The sequence below is a fragment of the Pseudorca crassidens genome, chromosome 7, assembly GCF_039906515.1.
Source record: "Pseudorca crassidens isolate mPseCra1 chromosome 7, mPseCra1.hap1, whole genome shotgun sequence".
In the NCBI taxonomy this organism is placed as follows: domain Eukaryota; kingdom Metazoa; phylum Chordata; class Mammalia; order Artiodactyla; family Delphinidae; genus Pseudorca; species Pseudorca crassidens.
This window is the reverse complement of record NC_090302.1, coordinates 53,554,899-53,575,720: the sequence shown is the minus strand read 5'-3', so window position 1 is coordinate 53,575,720 and position 20,822 is coordinate 53,554,899. Positions and strand designations below refer to the sequence as shown.

The 20,822-nt window shown below is 41.2% G+C and overlaps 1 protein-coding gene across 1 annotated transcript in view; it reads left to right on the top strand.

Annotated features, from left to right (window-relative positions):
• Positions 1-20,822, top strand: part of LOC137227049 (histone-arginine methyltransferase CARM1-like) — a 265,505-nt gene that overhangs the window by 211,118 nt on the left and 33,565 nt on the right. The window contains exons 6-7 of the mRNA XM_067742423.1: positions 5,597-5,774; positions 10,750-10,840. Of these exons, the coding sequence (XP_067598524.1) occupies positions 5,597-5,774; positions 10,750-10,840 (269 nt within the window). The remainder of the gene's footprint in view (positions 1-5,596; positions 5,775-10,749; positions 10,841-20,822) is intronic.

The window sequence follows — 20,822 nt, the reverse complement described above, 5'->3', positions numbered from 1 at the left end:
TTTTCTTCTGAATTTTGTAGATGTTGTCCCGTTGTCTTTTTAAAATGAATATGACTATAGAGCAGTCTAATGCCAACCTGATTTTCTTTCACTTTTAAGGTGATTTTTTTTTTCTGCAGGGTGCCCAAGGAATTAATTCTTTTTTCTTTAAATCTAAAATCTTGAGCAGAATATAGTTCCATGTTGCTATTACCGTATGACATTTTCTTATGACCACTATGTGTTTTTGCTGTTAACAGATTCCATTTTTTTTTTACTTCAGGGGAATTTTATTTTAATATACCTTTGAGTGATTTTTCCATTCTTCAGAGACATTAATTACCTTTATGCTGCTTTGTTTTAATCTGTCTTTCGTATCTGTTAGCTTCTATCTGATTGCAGAAATCAGTTTGTCTTTTTAAATGTGCATTTATTATGATTATCTCAAACTTTTCTATTAAAAGTATAATTTTAAATTTCCTATTATAAAATACTTTTTGCATCCAAAAGTAAAGGTGAATATAAATATAAAAAGCACACATATGCCCACAACCCAGTGTAACAACTAGAATAATATAACCATGTATTAAAATTCCTATACGCTTCTCCCAAATTTCATGCCCTCTCTTCACTCCCAAAAGTACCAACATCTTAGCATAAAAGAGTTTTAGTAGTATATCCTAATCAATGCAGTTTACTTTTGAATACATTTGACCTTTTAAATAAAAGGAATCATACTATGTATTCTTCAGCAACCTATTTCTTTTCTTCCCAAAAATTCTGCTTGTGAAATTAATTTATGTTAACACAAATACCTGTAGTTCTTTTTTCTCACTGTTCAATCGTATTCATAGTACAGATATAACACCATTATTTTTTATAAATTTATTTGTTTTATTTATTTATTTTTGACTGTGTTGGATCTTTGTTGCTGCATGCAGGCTATCTTGAATTGCGGCGAGTGGGCGTCTCATTGCGATGGCTTCTCATTGCGGAGCACAGGCTCTAGGTGCGCGGGCTTCAGTAGTTGTGGCACGCAGGCTCAGTAGTTGTGGCTCGCGGGCTCTAGAGCGCAGACTCAGTAGTTGTGGCTCACGGGCTTAGTTGCTCCATGGCATGTGGGATCTTCCCGGACCAGGGCTCGAACCCGTGTCCGCTGTATTGACAGGCTGATTCTTAACCACTGTGCCACCAGGGAGGCCCCTAGATATAATACCATTTATTCATTCATTTCCCTGTGAATAGTTAATTCCAGTTTATTTTAAATTTTTATTTTATAATTACCAATATTATTATAAAGTTTTAGTACAGGTTATCTTATACACATGTTCAAACATTTCTCTAGAATGTATATTTATAAAGGGAGTGATATTTCTAAGTTATAGAAATCTTCAGCTAATTGAATAATGCCAAATGGTTTTCTAAAATGGTTATATATGATTTAAGTGTAATATATTCTCTTCCTGGATGCTGGTTATGTATTACTCTAGAAAGGGTAGTTGTGCTGAACTTCAGTTTTGGAAGAATGGGATCTGAAGTGACAGGGTAACATAGAACTATCTGTTGTAAACCAAAGAGCAAGGAAGGCAGCAAGACTGACTCAAAGAATAGAGTGTGTCTCACATCTGGAATTAGCTGCTCTTGTGTCTTAGAGATGTTATTGGTTGAGTTTATGTCCTGTTCTCAAATATCTCTGTCGAGGAATTGTATTCAAACGTAGGATTATCAAATAACTATTTTTATTGTTTCTGAAAGATTGATCTGTGGGAGATAAATAAACATTCAAGAAAAAAACTGCAAAGTATTCAAGTAAGTTTGGATGTCTGATTTAGCCAAGCCAAAGAGTTTTCTGCAGAATTTCTCAAATCCATTAATATGCTAATAGACACTGAATTTGTAAGAAGGATATATATTATAAAGAAGTTCCAGTATTATTTGATCATGAAACTCCTTATGTTCATGGACTCCTGGAACGTACTTTGCAGAAATTTTGCTTTTTTTCTAATCGTGACATGTTAGAACTAGAAGGAACCTTAAAACAACTCAGTTTTAAACTCCAGTTTTGCAAGAGGGATAAAATTAAGAGAGTTTAAGTGACTTCCCCAAGGACACACAGCTCTTCGATGGTTAAGGCGGGATTCGGATCTGTATCTTCAGATTCTTGATCTAGTGTTCTTTGAATTTGGTTAAAAAATAAATGAAGTTGCAAGATGCAGTGGCCTGTATGTATGTGGTATGTCCTTCTTTACCAGTGAGAATAGTGAGACTCAGCTTCTTTCCTGTGAACCTCAAATTGCCCTTCTGACAGCTTATAACATCCTCTCTCTGAAACTATATTAGATCTGTGATCTTCATGAGGGTTCAGGAGTCTAGGATTATTCTAGGTGAAGTCTCCATGTAGAGTAGATATCACACACACTTGACCATCCTATCTTATTGGTCCCTCCAGCAAGATGTAGCCAGAAAAATGTCCCTTCCAACATCATGGTTCAGGTGGATGAGGCAGTCTTATACGTTGAGGTTGTGGGGACACCCTCACACCCCATAAGCAGAATTTAGGAAGGGCTTGAAATTTAGAAATGGAATCACCTTTCCAATAGGCAGTGGAACAGTGTGAACCAGAGACCCTTAAAAGTTCCAGACCCTTTAACTTTGAAAAAAGTTGTGAGAAGTATGTCCCCAGATTGAATTGCATTGTTATTTTTCGATACACTGTTGTAATAATGAAACATTTGATGTAATCTGAATGTCCGGTAACTTGGGGTTGGTTAAATGAATCAAGGTATGCTATGAAATACTATACAGCCAATAAAAATTATGTTCTAGAGCAATTCATGGAACGATGTCTAAAACAGAGCTTCCCGAAAAGTGTGCCAGGTAGTAGGTTTTGATGCCCTTTGCCCTCATGGGAGATGGTCAGGGTCTTGTGTGGCCTGAACCCCCAGCTCAGATGTCTCAAACTGCAGGCAGTCTTTCCTATTCACACTAGTGTGTCATAAAAATGACTGTTATTTTTTTATGTATGCCGTGATGCAAAAAATATTCAGAAAAGTGGTCTAAAACGAACTACATGAAACAAAAGGTTATGAAATATTACTACAAAAAGTACATTTTAAAAAATAAATTTATTTTATTTTTGTCTACGTTGGGTCTTCATTGCTGCGAGCAGTCTTTCTCTAGTTGTGGCGAGCGGGGGCTACTCTTCATTTCAGTGCACGGGCTTCTCATTGCAGTGGCTTTTCTTGTTGTGCAGCATGGGCTCTAGGTGCGCGGGCTTCAGTAGTTGTGGCACGCAGGCTCAGTAGCTGTAGTGCACGGGCTTAGTTGCTCTGCGGCATGTGGGATCTTCCCGGACCAGGGCTCGAACCCATTTCCCCTGCATCGGCAGGTGGATTCCTAACCACTGTGCCACCAGGGAAACCCCAGAAGTACATATTTTTATAAACAGAGATACACTCAGAAGTCTACTAGGAAATACACCCTGCCTACACCCGGATGATGGGAATACGGTTACTTTTATTTTCATTCTTTTGCTCATCTACATCTCTCCTTTTCAGTGAACACTTTTCTTTAATAACAATAATAGGACAATACTAGTTTAATACTTACATGACCCTTAATATGCTTTATCTTGTTTTAGCCTCAAGCAGGCCTGTGAAGCGGACACTGCCATTATCATTTTCATTATATAAATGCTATTTTTAAATTTCAGATTTGAAGCTCTTAAGAACTGGACAAGTTGATGCAGAAAGGAAAAGGTGGAAATGAGACACATCTGAAAAGTAGAAATAAGAAAAGATAGTAACTAATTGTCTATGGGAAGCAACTATGTATGCCTCCAGGATACTGAGGATTATGGCATTAGTAACCAAAACGGAATCAAGGAAATACAAGATTATGTAGAGATTTTAAAGAAATTTAGAGAAATGGTTAGTTTTCAAGAAGAAGCTGAGGTTGGCTCTTTACTTGTTGAGGTTGAAGAGCTAACAAAGCAGGTTGGTAGGAATGTCCGGGTAATGGCCAGCGCCCAGGTGAGAGGAGAAGCCTGAAGCTGCAGTGTGGGCAGCCATCCCCGGTGGAGCCGCGCTTACAGCTCTGCAGGTGAAGCGCTCTCCTGAGAAGAGAGCGCACAGAGACAGGCGGGGCACCAAAAGCTTTACCCCTTAGGCCTCGCGTCCACAGACCCCTGAACTTGACAGCCGTGTGTAGAATGTTGATAGAATGGAATTCCACAAGTCCTTGTGCATGGATAGATGTTGACAGTGGATGACATGTACAAATAGTTTCTTCATTGTTTTTCCTTAGGTCAGAGATTACTTGATTTCTTTTAAGGAAAGCATAAGTGGAAAAGACATTTAACAAACTTGCAGTGTAATGTTGGTGAGAAGCACCCTAGAGGATGGAATTCAAGGTGAAACATACCCTAGCTTTGGGAAGAAGTGATCAGAAATTGAGAAAATGCAACTGAATCATGACAGATGCTTGGTATACTGCATTTAGGGTGAGGAAAGGGTCAAGTTCCAAAAATTCAAAATGGAGGGCCTCTGACTACGTATAAATACAGTGGGCAAAGATCTAAGAGTCTCAGGAAACCACAAATTGAAAAGGGATGTGCTGTATGTATTTGTGCTGGTGCATATAAGATGTTTATTAGGAAATATTTTTTCAGGCAGCAGAAAGACATACGTGTAATAATACGGCCACCTTGTCATATTTGGCATTAAGAAGAAATATATTAGAAATATAATAATTATATTTCTCTTCAAGGTCCCTCTTTTAAGAGAGTTCAAAGTTATTAAATAGAATACAGAGGACATCAAAGAAAAAAGAATAGATAACTGTAAAATGTACTTCTAAAAAAAGGCTAATGAACATGGTATTACTTTTTTTTTATTATTATTATTTTGGTGGTACGCAGGCCTCTCACTGTTGTGGCCTCTCCCGTTGCGGAGCACAGGCTCCAGACGCGCAGGCTCAGCGGCCATGGCTCACGGGCCCAGCCGCTCCGCGGCATGTGGGATCTTCCCGGACCGGGGCACGAACCCGTGTCCCCTGCATCGGCAGGCGGACTCTCAACCATTGCGCCACCAGGGAAGCCCTGAACATGGTATATTTATTTTTGGAATCAAAAGATCAAGGGATGATTTCATAAGGATCAGGATTGTTAAGTTATGCAAGATTGTTATACAGAGCTTTGGGGCATCTTTATTGCCAGTAGAAAAGTAGGAAATAAGCTGAAACTATTAATAACCCCCCCCCGAAGTACATGTGCATATATACACACACATATACATGGACCACACATACTCACACACATGCACATATAAGTGTATGTTTGTATAAAGAGCCCGGAAGGGTCTACATCAAGCTATTAATTGTTATTATTTGTGTGTGGTATTGGTTATAGGTGTTTTTATTTGTTCCATATCTGTGTCTTCTAATTTATCCATAGTAAACATGAAATGTTTGTGCAGTAAGAAAAATGTTTTTATGGTATTTATAGAAGCAAATAGGTCACTTCCCTCTCATCCCTATCACCCTGCCAACCCCTAACCTATAAAACTTAATTTTTATAATATTCTGTATAACAGTAGTACTGGTACTCTATCTTTTACAGGTGCTAGTGAAAAGTAACCACCTTTCAGACAAGATCATTGTTTTGCCAGGGAAAATTGAAGAAATCTCACTTCCTGAGGCTGTAGATGTGATCATTTCAGAACCCATGGGATACATGCTGTTCAATGAAAGGATGTTGGAAAGTTACCTTCATTCCAAAAAATGGCTGAAAGCAAATGGTGAGTTGGCCAATTCCTGGTTTAGAAAGTAGGCTAACTTCTCTGTAAAATATGCTGTCTTACTTCCCCCATAATCAGTCCTTTATAGAAAGGAGGAGAGAGCATTTCTATTAAACCAGTTCTCTGATTTTCTCATCCTATTCTCCCATAATAAATGAGCTAGTCTCCAAAAGACATTGATGGCAGTGGCTGCGTGGTATTCAGTACGGTAAAGGAGACCAGTTCCGAGTTATGTATTTTTGTCCTAGTTCAATCACTGTTTTCCTTAGCTAACTTGGCCTAACACTTGACCTTTTGACCTTGGCTTCCCCATCTGTATTACTGGAAGTAATCTCTAAAGCCCTTTCAAGTGTTGACCTTCTGTAATGTGAGAAACTCTCTCGTGTCCATTTCTTCTTTCTAACATATTCTCTTCCTACCGTATGTCTCTTTCCCTATGGTCACTACGTATAATCGAGATAATAATATAAAGTCCAGTATTCTGTTTGTGCTTAACAAGTGTCTGTGTGTGCTAAGCAATTTCCATAAATTATTTTATGAAAACCTTACGAAGTGTGAATAATGAAAGTTTTCAGTTTATTTGGAGGGTTAGTGCAGAGGTTCTTGGTGATTTTATACTCCTTTCCCAGGGGACATATGGTGATGTCTGAAGACGTTTTTGAGTTGTCACAGCTGGCAGAGGTGGTGCTACCCGCACCTAGGGGGAAGGACCAGGGACTTGCTAAACATCTTTCAATGTGCAGGACAGCCCTCACACACATCCAAGGCTTATCCAGCCCAAAATGTCAGTAGGGCCAAGATTGAGACCTGGCTTAGTGGGAGACAGTATTACGATCCGCACTTACGAAGAGAAAACTGAAGCACGATGAGGGAAAGCATCGTGGCAAGGACACACCTCTAATAAGTGACAGAGCAGAGGTTTGACCCCAGATCTGTCTGACCCTGAAACCCACACTCACAACTCCTTGCACACACACTGACTTTCCACTGTTCACCAGAGAGAGTGGACATGTTCCAACAGCACATTTTTTTCGATTAAGGGTTAGAAGGTAACTGGCCAGTTTTAACAGTTGCATCTCTGATGAGAATTGCAGCTCCTTACCGGTTTTACTTACTTTAAGGTACTATTGTTGTGGCTCCCTAGCCATACCCAGTGAAGACAAAACAGAGAATAAACTACAGCTCCTACTCACCAGGTTACCTGGTCTATATGCATAAGTAAAGCTTTAAGTTTGTCATTTCCTGCATGTTTCAAAATTTAGGGATGTAGAAATAGGCATTTTTTTAAAAAAAAAACTCATGCAGAAATAAATAAACTTGGGCAAAGTATACCTAACGTCAAGAACTCCATTAGCATTCCTGTTATAAATCAGCCCAGGATGATCTTGGAGGCCTTGTGTTCATGTGATAAAATTGAACTATGGGAGATGAGAGCAAAGTAGCTTGGATTTCCTCCTCAAGGCCTCCCAGAAAGAATATTTGTATTTTTTTTCTGGATTTTTCTCAAAGGGTTAGGTGCTTTAGGATGATGAGACTTTAAACAAAGTTAATTAACATGCATCTGTTGGGCTGCCCTCTAAGCCGAATATTTAGACTTACTATCTGGGCATCCTTTCTCCCCAGGTATTTGAAATGGTTATGAAACTTTATATGCGGCTGTGTATCTTTAACTAGACAAGTAGAAATGAACACTGATTTTATCAGCTCTCCACCCTGTGCATTCCTGGGGGAAGGATGATTGACTTTTTTCCTAATTATTTTTATTTTCCATCAAAATAAGACATAGCTTACCACATCACATGACAATAAAAAGGCTTACAGTGAAAATGAGTCACCCTCTGCCACACCTCTTCCTATCCAGAGACTGCTCCCCGAAGGCTTTTCCTTTCAACTCTGTTCTCTGTTGCTTCTCTTAGTTACCTACATATTTCTATGTAAACTTATCATATTGCTCTTCTTGTCACTCTCTGGTTGAGAAGTTAGCTTTCCTGCATAGCAGCTCCTTCCCTTCTTGAGGCATCCCCCCCATCCTCTAAATGTATTTATTACAGGTCCTCAATCCCTTATCCAAACCCTCGAGGCCAGATATGTTTCAGAATTCAAAATCTGGAGGACCTTGGGAAGGTCATAGAGTCATAGACCATGTGTTACTGAACACCTCCAGTGGGATCTGAGGCAGCCCTCCATAATGAAGCACATAGTATTTCTGCAACAAAACATGAACACGGATACCAAGTAGGATAAATAAGGACTATAAACTCATGTCAGTTCAGGTCAGGTTTTGCCATCAAATGATGTTGCAAACTTACCAAAATCTGTTGCTTTGCAGAGCTTTTTGGATTTCAGAATTTTTTTTTAATAGAAGGAAATATAGACCTAGATTATTACTTGTTTAAATCAATAATTGGTGTTTGCATTATTATGACAATGTAAGTACTGTTGAGTGCTGAGTCAGGTGGTATGGTAGGTGCATATGATTATATATTTTTTTCATGAAATCTTTTGTTTTTCCTGGAGTAAATTGCCTTGTTTTTTCATTAGTTTAGTTTTCCGTATACTCATGACTAATTTTTTCCATGCTTTAACAGGTCTGACAGATTGCCTATAAATATTTATTTTGTGGGATTCTCCTGTAATGCTCTGTCCTCCTCGACCACACATGAACTGGTAGCTCTCTAGTCCTATTGCGTGGCTACCCCACACTTTGACTTCGCACCATATTCTTTTGTCTTCCCCTTTCTTGGTTTATACCATTCATTTCAGCAAAGAATATTTTCTAATAGCTTCTGGAGAAAGGGTGGTTGAGAAGTTTCTGTTTATCGAGTCCTCGTATTATCATTTTGTTAGGTAGAGAATTTTAACTTGAAAACAATTTTTACTCAGTATTTTTAAGGCATCTTTTTTTGGCGTCTGGTACCCAATGTTGCTGTTGAGAAGTCGAATGCCATTCTGACTCCTGAAGTTTTAAAATGACATAGTTTTTCCCTCTGGATGCTTTTAGTAGTTTTTTTTTCATTTCTAGTTGTCTTAGTGTGAAACTTCTAAAATTCTTGTGCTGGACATTTAGTGGGTATGTTAAATCAGAAGACTCATTTTCTTCTACTCTGGGAATTTTTCTTATATTTTACCTTTGATGATTTCCTCGCCTCCATTTTATCTAATATCTTTGCAATTCCTGTTAGGCTTGGGCTCAGAACATCCTCCTCTGAAACTTCCCAGGTTTACACAAATAATGATACATATGACTTTTCCAGAGTTGTTTAATATCCTTGTATCTTGAAATTGAAAAACCACCAAGCAATCATTATTGTTTTAACGATAGTGCTTGAGATTTACATGGAGAAGTATGAATGATGTTACAGTCGTGGTTTTTCTCTGACCACCTCTGAAAATACCGTAATTAAAATGATCTGTTCTATTTTAACGGACATCAAGGGGAGCATCGTTAAAGTATGAGACCATTGACTGTTGGAAGAGATTTCACCCCTGGGTTTTTTCCTTCCGCTTATTAGCTCTGTGGTTATGGCTGAATCATTTAAATTTCCCTGTTCCTTAGTTTTCTCATTTATAAAATGGATACAATAATAGAACCTACTTTATATTATTATGAGGATTAAATGAATTAATACATGGGAAGCCCATAAAAAGGTTCAAGGCAGAGTTAACATAAACAAGAACTTTTAGGTATTATTATTAGAATGATGATGATGAAGATCTGTGGTTTTTTAGATGATGAGAATAATAATGCTGATCGCCACATCTGCCTGCCCAGAAGGGCCCAACTCCAGGTCTGCCAGCCTAGGTGTTTGTTTGCCTGCTAAGTTATCTGCCTTTTCCCCCAGCGACTGCAAATGTCAGGAACAAAACACAAGTGCTGCGGGCTTCCCAGCGTGGAGGATGGTGAGCCTGCACATAAGCATAGGTTCTAACAGCACTTAAAAAGATAAATAGTCGATATGATTATACATCGACAAAGTCTAAGAATGAAAATAATAATGTGATAGGATGATGGAATGTTGTTTTCAAAGCTAAGTTGTTTTTACAATAAATAAAAGAAAAAATAAATAAAAGAAGTGCCCAGAATTCCAAGCACCGGACATACAGAAGGGAAGAAAAACTAGTAGCTGAGGTAGGAAGCAGCTGCATAGCACAGGGAGATCAGCTCGGTGCTTTGTGACCACCTAGAGGGGTGGGTTAGGGAGAGTGGGAGGGAGGCGCAAGAGGGAGGGGATATGGGGATATATGTATATGTACAGCTGATTCACTTTGTTATACAGCAGAAACTAACACACCATTGTAAAGCATTTATACTCCAGGGACTTCCCTTGTGGCACAGTGGTTGGGAATCTGCCTGCCAAATGCAGGGGACACAGGTTCAAGCCCTGGTCCGGGAAGATTCCACATGCTGCGGAGCAGCTGGGCCCGTGCGCCTTAACTGCTGAGCTTGCACTCTAGAGTCCATGAGCCACAACTACTCAGCCCACGTGCCACAACTACTGAAGCCCACGAGCCTAGAGCCCGTGCTCTGCAACAAGAGAAGCCACCGCAATGAGAAGCCTGTGCACCGCAACAAAGAGTAGCCCCTGCTGGCCGCAACTAGAGAAAGCCCGCGCACAGCAACGAAGACCCAATGCAGCCAAAAATAAAATAAATTTAAAAAAAATATCATACTCCAATAAAGATGTTAAAAAAAAACAACCAGTAGCTGAGAAAGCTAATATGCCAGGTTAAATGCCTCACCTAGGACTCTAAACTTTTATTATAATGTAGCTTTGTGTCTTGCTTTGACATTCTTTTTTATATTCCGTCTAATCTTCTGCCTGATTTTCTTATCATTGCTTTGAGGCAAGTTTACGTTTTAGCCTGCTGTGTAATAACTGAGATGGAATGAAAGAATGGAACAGGTCAAGTGGCAGGTCTTCAAGTAAGAAGGCAGTAGGAGTCAACTTTGAGTCTATTGTCTTCTGCTCAATAGGAATGATGTTCCCGACGTTCGGCGACATCCACCTGGCCCCCTTTTCTGATGAACAGCTGTACTTGGAACACCACTCCAGAGCCAACTTTTGGTAACGTTCTCTTCTCTCTTCCCCTCCTTTCAGAGTAAACCAGAGTTCTTGAACTGTTGACACTGTGGGTCATACACTGGGGTCAGGGGCTGTCCTGTGCACTGTAGGCTGTTTAGCACCTTTCCTGGCATGTACTTCCTGGATGCCAGTAGCACCTTCCCCCTAGTTGTGGCAACCAAAAATGTCTCCAGAGATTACCAAACATCCCCTTGGAAGACAAAATCACCCCCTGTTGAGGACTGCTGAAATAGACAAATAAGGGAGCCAGTTAGGCAAAATCAAACATCCAAAAAACTGCCCTAAGGCTAAAATAACAGCATCCTCCCCCTGCCTGCTGTTCCTCCCTTTCCACTTCCTTCATCCATTCTTTTGGCCCAAGGCTATGGCTTCTGCTAGAACATGCCTTTGTCAGAGAGCAGATCAATCAATATACCTTCATGTATATGAGTTGATCCGAAATTTTTGGAGCTTTCCTACTAATTAGCTGTTGACCTTTGGGCAGTTCACTTCATCGTCTGAGACTTGGTTTCTTCCACTGGTAAAATGAGAACTAACACAAAACTCCTGCCAGTTTGCAACCACCATTCCTTCTGCCTTCTTTTCCTGAGACTGGTTTTTATAAGGAGAAGGAGGGGAGGAGAATGACAATATTGGACCTGTGGGAGGGAGAAACAGAACAGATACCATCCAAGTGGGGACGTGAGGCGCGTAGGAGGGAGCACAGCATGCAGCGGCAGGGGGGTGAGGATGTGAATGAAAATGTAAACTTCTCAGTTCTGGCTGAGGATGCAGAACCGTCCAACGGCAATATCCAGAGTTGATTTCCAGGGCTTTCTCTTTGTAATGCCGTCCATTGGTGAAGGGGCAGGAAATAGGAAGTGCTTTGCTTTCCCACATTACAAAGTGCTATGAGTGAGGTCGAAGGGTTATGATTTTTCTTTCTCCCCAGTTTTTTCTGGCAAAATAGGCTTTCCCACCCCAGTTTCATAACCTTTAACGGCTTCAATTCAATCTGTAATTTTGAAACTACAAGCCACAGAATTTCCAGTGGGGGTGAATGGCCTCTTAGTGTGTATGTGTGTGGTGACAGAGGGGGGCGATGATGTCATGTAAGGTCATGCTGACCCTAAATGTTTCTATCTTAAATGGAGAGGTTGGAGGGAGAGGAATTTCAGGTGACAGAGTATGCCAGACTTCACAGGGGAGGTTGGTTGTCCAGGCAGTTTTTCTGTGATCTCCCAGCAGTACCATCTGCTGCACGGATGGTTTTGGCAGAATGCCTTGAGAGAAATCAAGGAGGCGGCGGGGGTGGGGGTGGGGGCGGAGTTGGAGACTGTTGAGTATAGACACCCCTTTTGAGGAATTTCACTGCAAAGGGAGTTAGAGAGATGGGTGGTGGCTGACCAGGGAAGTGAGGTATAAAAAAGGTAGTTTTTTTAATGGAATAAATGGAACATGTTTTCATGTTTGACGGGGAGCCCAGCCAGTCTACTGTGATTATTAATACTCTCTAGGTAGTAAGAACTCTCTTGATGAGCTCACCCATTCCGACAGTTCAAATACCATCTTCATGCTAATGATTTCCGAGTGTATCTCTCCAGACTTGTCCTGTGAACGCCATACTTTTCCATAGCCACCTGCCTCCTGGACGTCTGCCCTTGGAGAGACGCAGCATGTCCACAGCTCAACTCCTGATCTCCCCCACTGCCACCCCACACCTGCTCTACACACAGTCTTTCCACCTCAATTGCTGACAACTTTATCCTCCTAATCATTCAGGCTCCGTATCTTGAAGGCCTTCTTTCTTTGTTCCCCATACCTAAACCATTAAGAAATTATGTTGGTTTTACTTCCAAAGTACATTTGACCCCGAACAACACAGATTTGAACTGTGCGGACTTTTTTCAATAAATATATACTAAAGCCCTACATGTGAATCTGTGCATGTGGAACCGTGGATACAGAGGGCTGACTGTAAAGTTAATGAGCATTTTTTTTTTTTTTTTTTTTTTGGTGGCGGGGGTATGCAGGCCTCTCACTGTTGTGGCCTCTCCTGTTTCAGAGCACAGGCTCTGGACGCGCAGGCTCAGCAGCCATGGCTCACAGGCCCAGCCACTCCATGGCATGTGGGATCTTCCCGGACCTGGGCACGAACCCCTGTCCCCTGCATCGGCAGGCGGACTCTCAACCACTGCGCCACCAGGGAAGCCCTAATGAGCATTTTTGACTGCGTGGAGGGTGGGTGCACGAACAAACCCCCCCTTTTGTTCAAGGATCAACTGTATATCCAGAATCTGACCAGTTCTCCCTGTATTTACTGTTTCCACTTGATCACAACACTGTCATCTCTCATCTCAGTTATTACGGTAGCTTAACCTGTCTATTCCAACATCCCCAAAGCCCTCCAGTAGGTTCTCCCCAGTCTGGCTCCTCATTTTCTACTGCTGTGTTCACTCCACTCCAGCCTCCCAGACTTCCTTGCCCATCCTCAGGCGTACCTGACACACTCCCACCTTAGGGCCTTGCATTTGCTCATCCTTCTCTGGAATACCTTTCCCTCCAGATTCACATGGCTAATTCCTTCAACTCCATAAAGTCTTTGTTAAATGGCTTCTCAATAGGACCTACCCTGACCACCATATTTAAAGTGGCAGCCATACCACTCCTAATCCCACTTTTTCTGCTCTGTATTTTTCCTCCAACACTTATCACCTCCTAAAAGACTTACTTATTATTGTTTATTGACCGTATCCCTCCTCATAGAATGTAAGCACTGCAAGAGCTGGAATATTGTCACTGTTCACTACCTATCCTGCCACATGGTAGGCCCTCAATAAATATTTCTGATAAAAACTCCTGTGATGTCAAACATGTATGGAAATAATTACTATCAAGATTTTAGTTGATACCTTTCTCATTTTTCTTTTTCTTTATAAAATTAGACTCATACCATAAATACCATTTTATAGCACTTTTTAAAAACGTTATTAATACCTTGTGGACATGTTCTCAGGTCTTTTAGATATTATTTTGCTGTAGAGTATTTCTTTTGTGGCTCTCTTGTAATTTATCGACTCAAGATCCAATGTTGGGTATTAAATTATTAATTATAATTTAACCCTATACATTCTGTTAAGAAACAGTACTAAGGTATTGTTCCTATATTCCACAAGAATGTAGAATTTTATAGACTTCTATAAATTCTATAGGAAACAATGCTAAAGTGAACATCCTGTTATAGAAATCTTTTACATTCTGATTATTACCTTACAATAAATTGCTAGAAGCAGCATCACTGGACCAAAAGGTGTGAAGAAGGAACTTTACAAAAATTATTCTGGGGCTTCCCTGGTGGCGCAGTGGTTGAGAGTCCGCCTGCCGATTCAGGGGACACGGGTTCGTGCCCCGGTCTGGGAAGATCCCACATGCCGTGGAGCGGCTGGGCCCGTGAGCCATGGCCGCTGAGCCTGCGCATCCAGAGCCTGTGCTCCGCAACGGGAGAGGCCACAACAGTGAGAGGCCCGCGCACTGCAAAAAAAAAAAAAAAAAAAAAAAATTATTCTTATATGTTGCCAAATTGCCCTGTAGAAAAGCTTTACCAATTAACACTTCCACCAGTGGTATATGAGAATGTCTGCTGAGTCTTGCCCATACAGGATATGTTCTGTTAAATGCCAGTTTGATTTGCAAAAAAAATGGTGGCCGATTTATTTTTAATCTGTATTTCTTTGATAGCTGGTGCATTTGAATGGTTTTATTTTTAGTCAACAGATACACACACAAAATTTTTTAATATATAGTTATCAAAATTCATAGCCTTCACTCTGTTTCTACTTTCTGTCCCTTTATAAGGGGGTTTCTGCATTAGACTACTAGCATGAAGGCCTTCTGTTGTATTGATGCAAGGAACAGGTGGTGAAAGCTTGCACGATTTCTGATTTCTGTTAGAAGAGGCAAAGAAGTGGATGCTGGCTGAAAGGAGGCAGGGGATGCAAAAAGTGAGTCTGGGTGTATTCTGAGGGAGTGGGCTGAGAGACTGAGGAATAACCAACAGGCTAAATAAATGAGATCCCCAGGTACAACCCATCCTCAGTCCTCACCTGACTTAACTATCAACACCGCCGCTTGATGCCTTTGACTCTTCACTTCTGAGCCTAAGCCTGATTTTCTTCCTTCCTTATTGGCCCTAATTCTCCTTTGCTGATTCTTCCTCATGACTCAAATCTTTGATGTTGGATTGACTCCTGGTTAGTTCTTAGATGTCTTCCTATTTCTGTCTGTGATAACTTTCTTACTGATCTCATTTAAATACCGTCTTTATGTTGACAACTCCCATAGTTAGAACTCCAGGCCAGACTTCTCCCCAGAACCATAGACTTCGGATGTCCAAGTGGCTGGTGACAGCTCACCTTGGATGTCTGTTGGGCATCGTAAATTTAATACATCCAAAGGCAAGCTGCTGATTTTCACCACCACCCCCTGCCCACCCCTGCAAAACAAACATAAAACAAGCAAAACAAAAAACCCTGCTTCTACTACAGTCTTGAAGTAGCCTCCTAACTCATTTCCTCTTTTTCAACAACAACCAACGTGATCTTGGTAACACATGATTAGGTCATGTTATTCTTCCACCCAGAACCCTCCACTGGCTTCCGATCATCTCCATAAGAACGTCCAGAGTTCTCCCGATAGATGGTAAGACTCCGCCTGATCAAGTTCCACCCTGCTGTCCCTCGGACATCATCTCCTGCTACTTGCTCTCTTGTCCTCTCCACTCTGGCCTCATTGGTTGGGCTCCCTGCTTCCCCTCGAACATACTAGGCCTGCTGGCACCTCACTGCCCTTCCCTCTGCCTGAAACGCAGGTGTCACTGGGGCTCGCTCTCACCTCCTTCAGGTCTTAGCTCACCTGTCATCATCTCAGGGAGACCATCTGTCAGTTAAAACTTGTCATCTCTTCCCTCCTGGAAGCCCTTATCCCACTTCTCACTGCCTTTTTCTCTATAGCACTTATTATCTTCTGCCATATATATGCTTTTACTTATCTGTTTTATTTCTTGGCCATTTCCCCCCATGAGACTACAAGTTCTGTAAGAGTGGCTGTTCGATTTACTGCTGTGTCCCCATCGTCTGACCTAGATGATCATAATTGCTCAATACATTTTTGTTAACTAGAAGACAAATGCATTATTTATAAGATTTCTTTATATATTAAGGGTATTAAGACTTTGTTGTAGTTTCTTCAGAATTTTCTCTTCGCCTTGTAATATTCTTTGTGGTGGTTTTTACCACAAAAGGAGTTAAAAACTTTTATGTGTGTAAATCTACCAATATTTTATTTTACAGTTTCTTTCTTTTCCTTTATTTGAGAAAAAGCTTCCCCACCCTGAGTCTGGTATTAGCTTCCTTCTACTTCTTTCATATTTTACTTTTTTTTACACTTAACAGTCTTTCAAATATACATTTAACTCTAAAATTCATTTAAGTGTGCAGTAAGCATATAACTTTAGCCTTTTTAAATAACCAGTCATGGGGTTCACTCTTGGTAGACAAGCTTACTACATTCTGATGTTAGTAGCAGTCACCTACAGAATGAATCATTTCCTTTTCTTACTTGATTAAGATTCCTCGGCCCTTATTAATTAAGATTCTGAAAAGTATCTCCTGCGAGTAAGGCTCAGTCATGAAGAATCATCATTCTCAGCTGTAAAACTTCTTTAGGTGGTGGGTACTACTGACAGTACTGAAAATATATAATTGGTTCAGGGGGTTAAACCCAAGGCTTTTAAATACGATTTTTAATGGATTCTCATATCAAGAAAAATATATACATAGGATCAATTAAGAGGAGTAACCAAATATTCTCAAGAAGTTTGAGATGATACTAGTTTACCTCATTACAGTTATTACAGTTATAGAACATACAAGCGTAGGCAAGTAGGCAGTAGTTACAAACTAGATAAATCAGACTCTAGAACCAGATTCAACTGTGTTTAATTCTTGGTTCTGTCAATTACTAACTGTAAAACCTTAGCCAAGTTAATCTAATTTCTTTTAGACCCAAGTTTCTTATTTATAAACTAAAGATAACAGTGTTACCTACCTGGGGGTGGGGAGTTTAAGGGATGGGACCTTTCCTTGTACAACTGTCATAGCCCTTTCTTCAGAGGCCAGTGTGAGGGTTCTAACAGTTGCTGAATATGTCTATCCCAGTTGCACATTCAGGGACTGGGAAAATAACTACATGGTGGGTATGAACTCATTGGACACCCTGTGCAATAGACTTGGTCAGACCTTCCTTTGCTACCTCCATAAACCCTTACTAACCAGAGATATCCTAAGATTTCTCATATCAATATCACTTCTTATCTCACATTCCTCAAAAAAATCTAGATATTCTCCTTTCTCCTACATAGTTGCTTTGCCACAGAGAAGAATTGGGGAATGTTTACCATATGTTCCTGCAGTGGCATTGCAGAGTCCTCCCTCAAGGGACTGGGTTTCCACTTCAGTCATGGGCCAGTGGTCACTGGATCCATAAACCAGATGTCGATAAGTTAGATCTGGAAATTGGATGAGGGACCTAATCTTCCCATTGTGACAGCTGATATCCTGCTCGTAAGCTACCAAGATTTTTGTTGTTGTTATAGAAATTGAGTACTGTCTAGTCACTGTGCATGTATTTCACCTCTCTGGTAACACTAGGACCTTTTAGCAACCACTTACAGGTCCCTCTGGATCAAGGTACCCTGACTGCCACTCTAGTCTTGCCGTCCAGCACAGGAATTATGTCATTCTAGCCTATGATGGTTAATTACTGCTTTCTTGCTTCTGACATTCTGAAATTCCATCCAGATTATGCTCCTTCGGAGCAGAATTTAGTGGCAGCATCACCCGTCACTGTCTTTGATGTACTGAGGACAGCATGCCTCAAATCTTTCACTAGTTTGTTCCCCATTACCTATATGAATGGAGAGTTTCCTGGACTTTGCCTGAGAATAGTCAGGTGGAACAATCTTACGTCTTACACAGTAAATCCGTCTAGCATTTCCACCTCTCTGAGCCTTGGACCCCTTCCTCAATACTATACTGCAGAAATTCTGGAATCTCCATCTCATTAACTGCAGGCCATCATGATGACCGAGCTTCAAAGTGACATACATCCCAGCAGACTACTAGGAGTGGTATCTGCTAGAACATTGAATCCTGGGAGTGCCGTTGTTGATGAATTGCACCCTATGCTGACATATTCTACCCCCACTAGTCCAACACCCTTAAAGTCCACTCCAATACCCATTTCCCTGGTTCTTAGCAGAAAGTATTAACCGGCTTCTCTAATGTTTTAGTCGCGTAAGTTATCTCCTCCTGGAGTAGGAATTGTACTTACTGCTTGGGCTGTGCTGGAGTTACCATCCTGACAGCAATGAGGGACCATTAGCCTGGAGGCAGTGCACAACAGTGAGGCAGATCTTGAGGGGAATAAGATTATCTTGCAAGGCCCAGGCTTCAAGAGGAGTTGTTGTGCAGCCTTCAGGCAAAGGGAAGCTGTTCTTCTCTGACAGGACAGATGAGAATTAGGCTTCTGCTGGTTTGAAGGATTCAGAGGAGTTGGGAAGGTCTTTTCAGGATTCTCTGCCTTGTCCACTCTACTATCTTAATTCCAGGTCTCAGGGCCCTAGTCTCTTCCTGTCAGGGCCCCAGCTGTGATATGTAAGATCTGTCAAGGTTGCACACCCAACATCCTTTGCAACTCTTCCACTGTTGCTGCTTTACTATCTTGTTTGGGGTGGGGAGACGGGGCAGTTCCAGTTTCAAGAATATGGCTTTTAACTCTCAAATTCTATACCTGATTTTCTGCACAGAAGGCCTTGGAGCACCAAGGAGATATGAATTCCCTGAAATTCTGCTAAGGAAGCCCTCTGGATTTCACAGTGTGACTTAAGTTGGGAGTTGACTGCTCTGAGATAATAGTCTTCTTTTTGCAAAGCTTCCAATGCTATTAACAGAGCCTTGTCTCTGTTAATAGGGGTCCAAAGGCTCAGAGCCTCAATCCATATAATTATCATCACCCCAAAACTTCAAGCACGCAGTTACCATATAGCCCAGTGCCTCACCTTCCACCTTTACTGCATCCTAATTAGCCACTAGTGAGACTGTTAGTAATTGTGATGAAACTACATGCTAAGAGTTTTCCCTCCGCACTTACCAGTAATTCTGCATTCGAGGGCCACACCCATATTGATTGTCTTAGCTTGTGTTCCCCAGGAATCAGGGTCTTAGGCAAAGCTCATGAGCTACTTTATGAACGAATGCCATCCCAGTAAAACAAGAATGAGGAGAAAACAGAGGGAGGCAGGAAAGGAGGGAGAGATGATGCAAAAGTGCATAACTGAGCTGACCACCACATGGTAGCAAATACCAAGAGATTGCTTGATCCCTCAGGACCATCTTTAGAGGTCAAATGAACTGTATCTCAGGACAGTTTACACAGATGATGGGAGAGAAGTGTATTTATCCATTGGCTCTTAACTCCTCATTGGGCAACTGTTTACCCCTAACATTAAGTAGTCTGCACTTCGGGGTTGTACATGCATGGACACCAAATGGGGGTCAGGGCACCTCATGCCCCACAGTCTGCAAGGATGCTCAGGGCAGGAGGGGAGAGGGCACGGTGCAGGTCTGAGGTGAGGCGCTGCTGGGTTGTGCTCTCGTGGAGTCAGATGAGTCCATACCTTGACACAGCGGGGGCAGAATACCTGGCTGAGGACTCCAGAGGCAGATAAGACAGAGGATCTGAGGTGACCCTTAAAAGGTGATATACCACTTAAGGAACCAAAAGACATTTCCCAGTTTCCTTTTCAGAGTATTGTGAGTGGGCTGTACGCACCCATCATGCTTGACAACGGCAGAGCGAGTTGAGCGATAGCAGGGATGCTAGTGGTGGATGGTCTGTAGTCAGCTGTTCTTTACAGAAATCAGAAGTCTGTGCTTACAAAGGACAAGGGAAGATGAACGTAAGCAGAATTCTGCCACGGGCAGTGAGAGCTCCCTTCTTGCACCTTTCCACTCTGACTCTACTAAATGCCTCCTTGACCATGGTGTTGCTGAGAAACGTTATTTTGAAGGGAATCCATTCCGCTGAATGCACAAGCTGCTACATTCTACTGCAAAGGCACTGGATGGTTTGTTCTTAGGCTAATTCTGCCCCCAAACTGAAATTTCTACTAAAGGTTCTTTTGGTATAGCTAGAAGTTTAGGCCTTCTGGTCTTTCCCAAAAATATATTTGGCCCTGATAGTCACTGGTTCTTAGGAATACCATATGGACCAAATAAGAACATTTCAAATTACCGTGAGATACAACCAAATTTTTGTCGGAAGTCAAGTGTATGCACGAAGTATCACAGAGAACTTTTGCAGGAATACTACCAACACAATTGTGTTTGGACTTTCATATGCCACTGTCCTTACTTCATTTACATTCAGTGATTCCTGGGACTATAACCTTTGTTCAGCTACCCAGTATTTCTTCTTAATATTTCCTCTGGTTCTCTTTTATGTCTGCAGCTCTTGAACTCACCAGGCTTTTGCTCATGAAATAAGCCTCAATTTCTGTATTCATCTTTTTTGTAACCTATGTCAAACTCATAGCTCTTTCATAGTATTCTGCCACTGGGCCCATACACATCCAGATCTGTGTAGTCAGGGATACACTATTTCAGTTTCTGGATCCTCTCGCATCAGAGCTCTCCATTTTCAAACAGAGTTCAACTTCAGCAGACATCACTTCATCATCCCTGGGCCTGGTTCTATACACTCTTAAGCTAAAGCACTTTAGTTCTGTACTCACAGAATTAGGACTCCCCTGAATTAGGCAAAACTATTCATCAGAATTACATTCATAGCACACATAATGGCACACTGTTATTAACTGTTTTCTTTTTAGTTAAGGCACTTATGGTTTTAAGTGACAAAAGAAAGAATT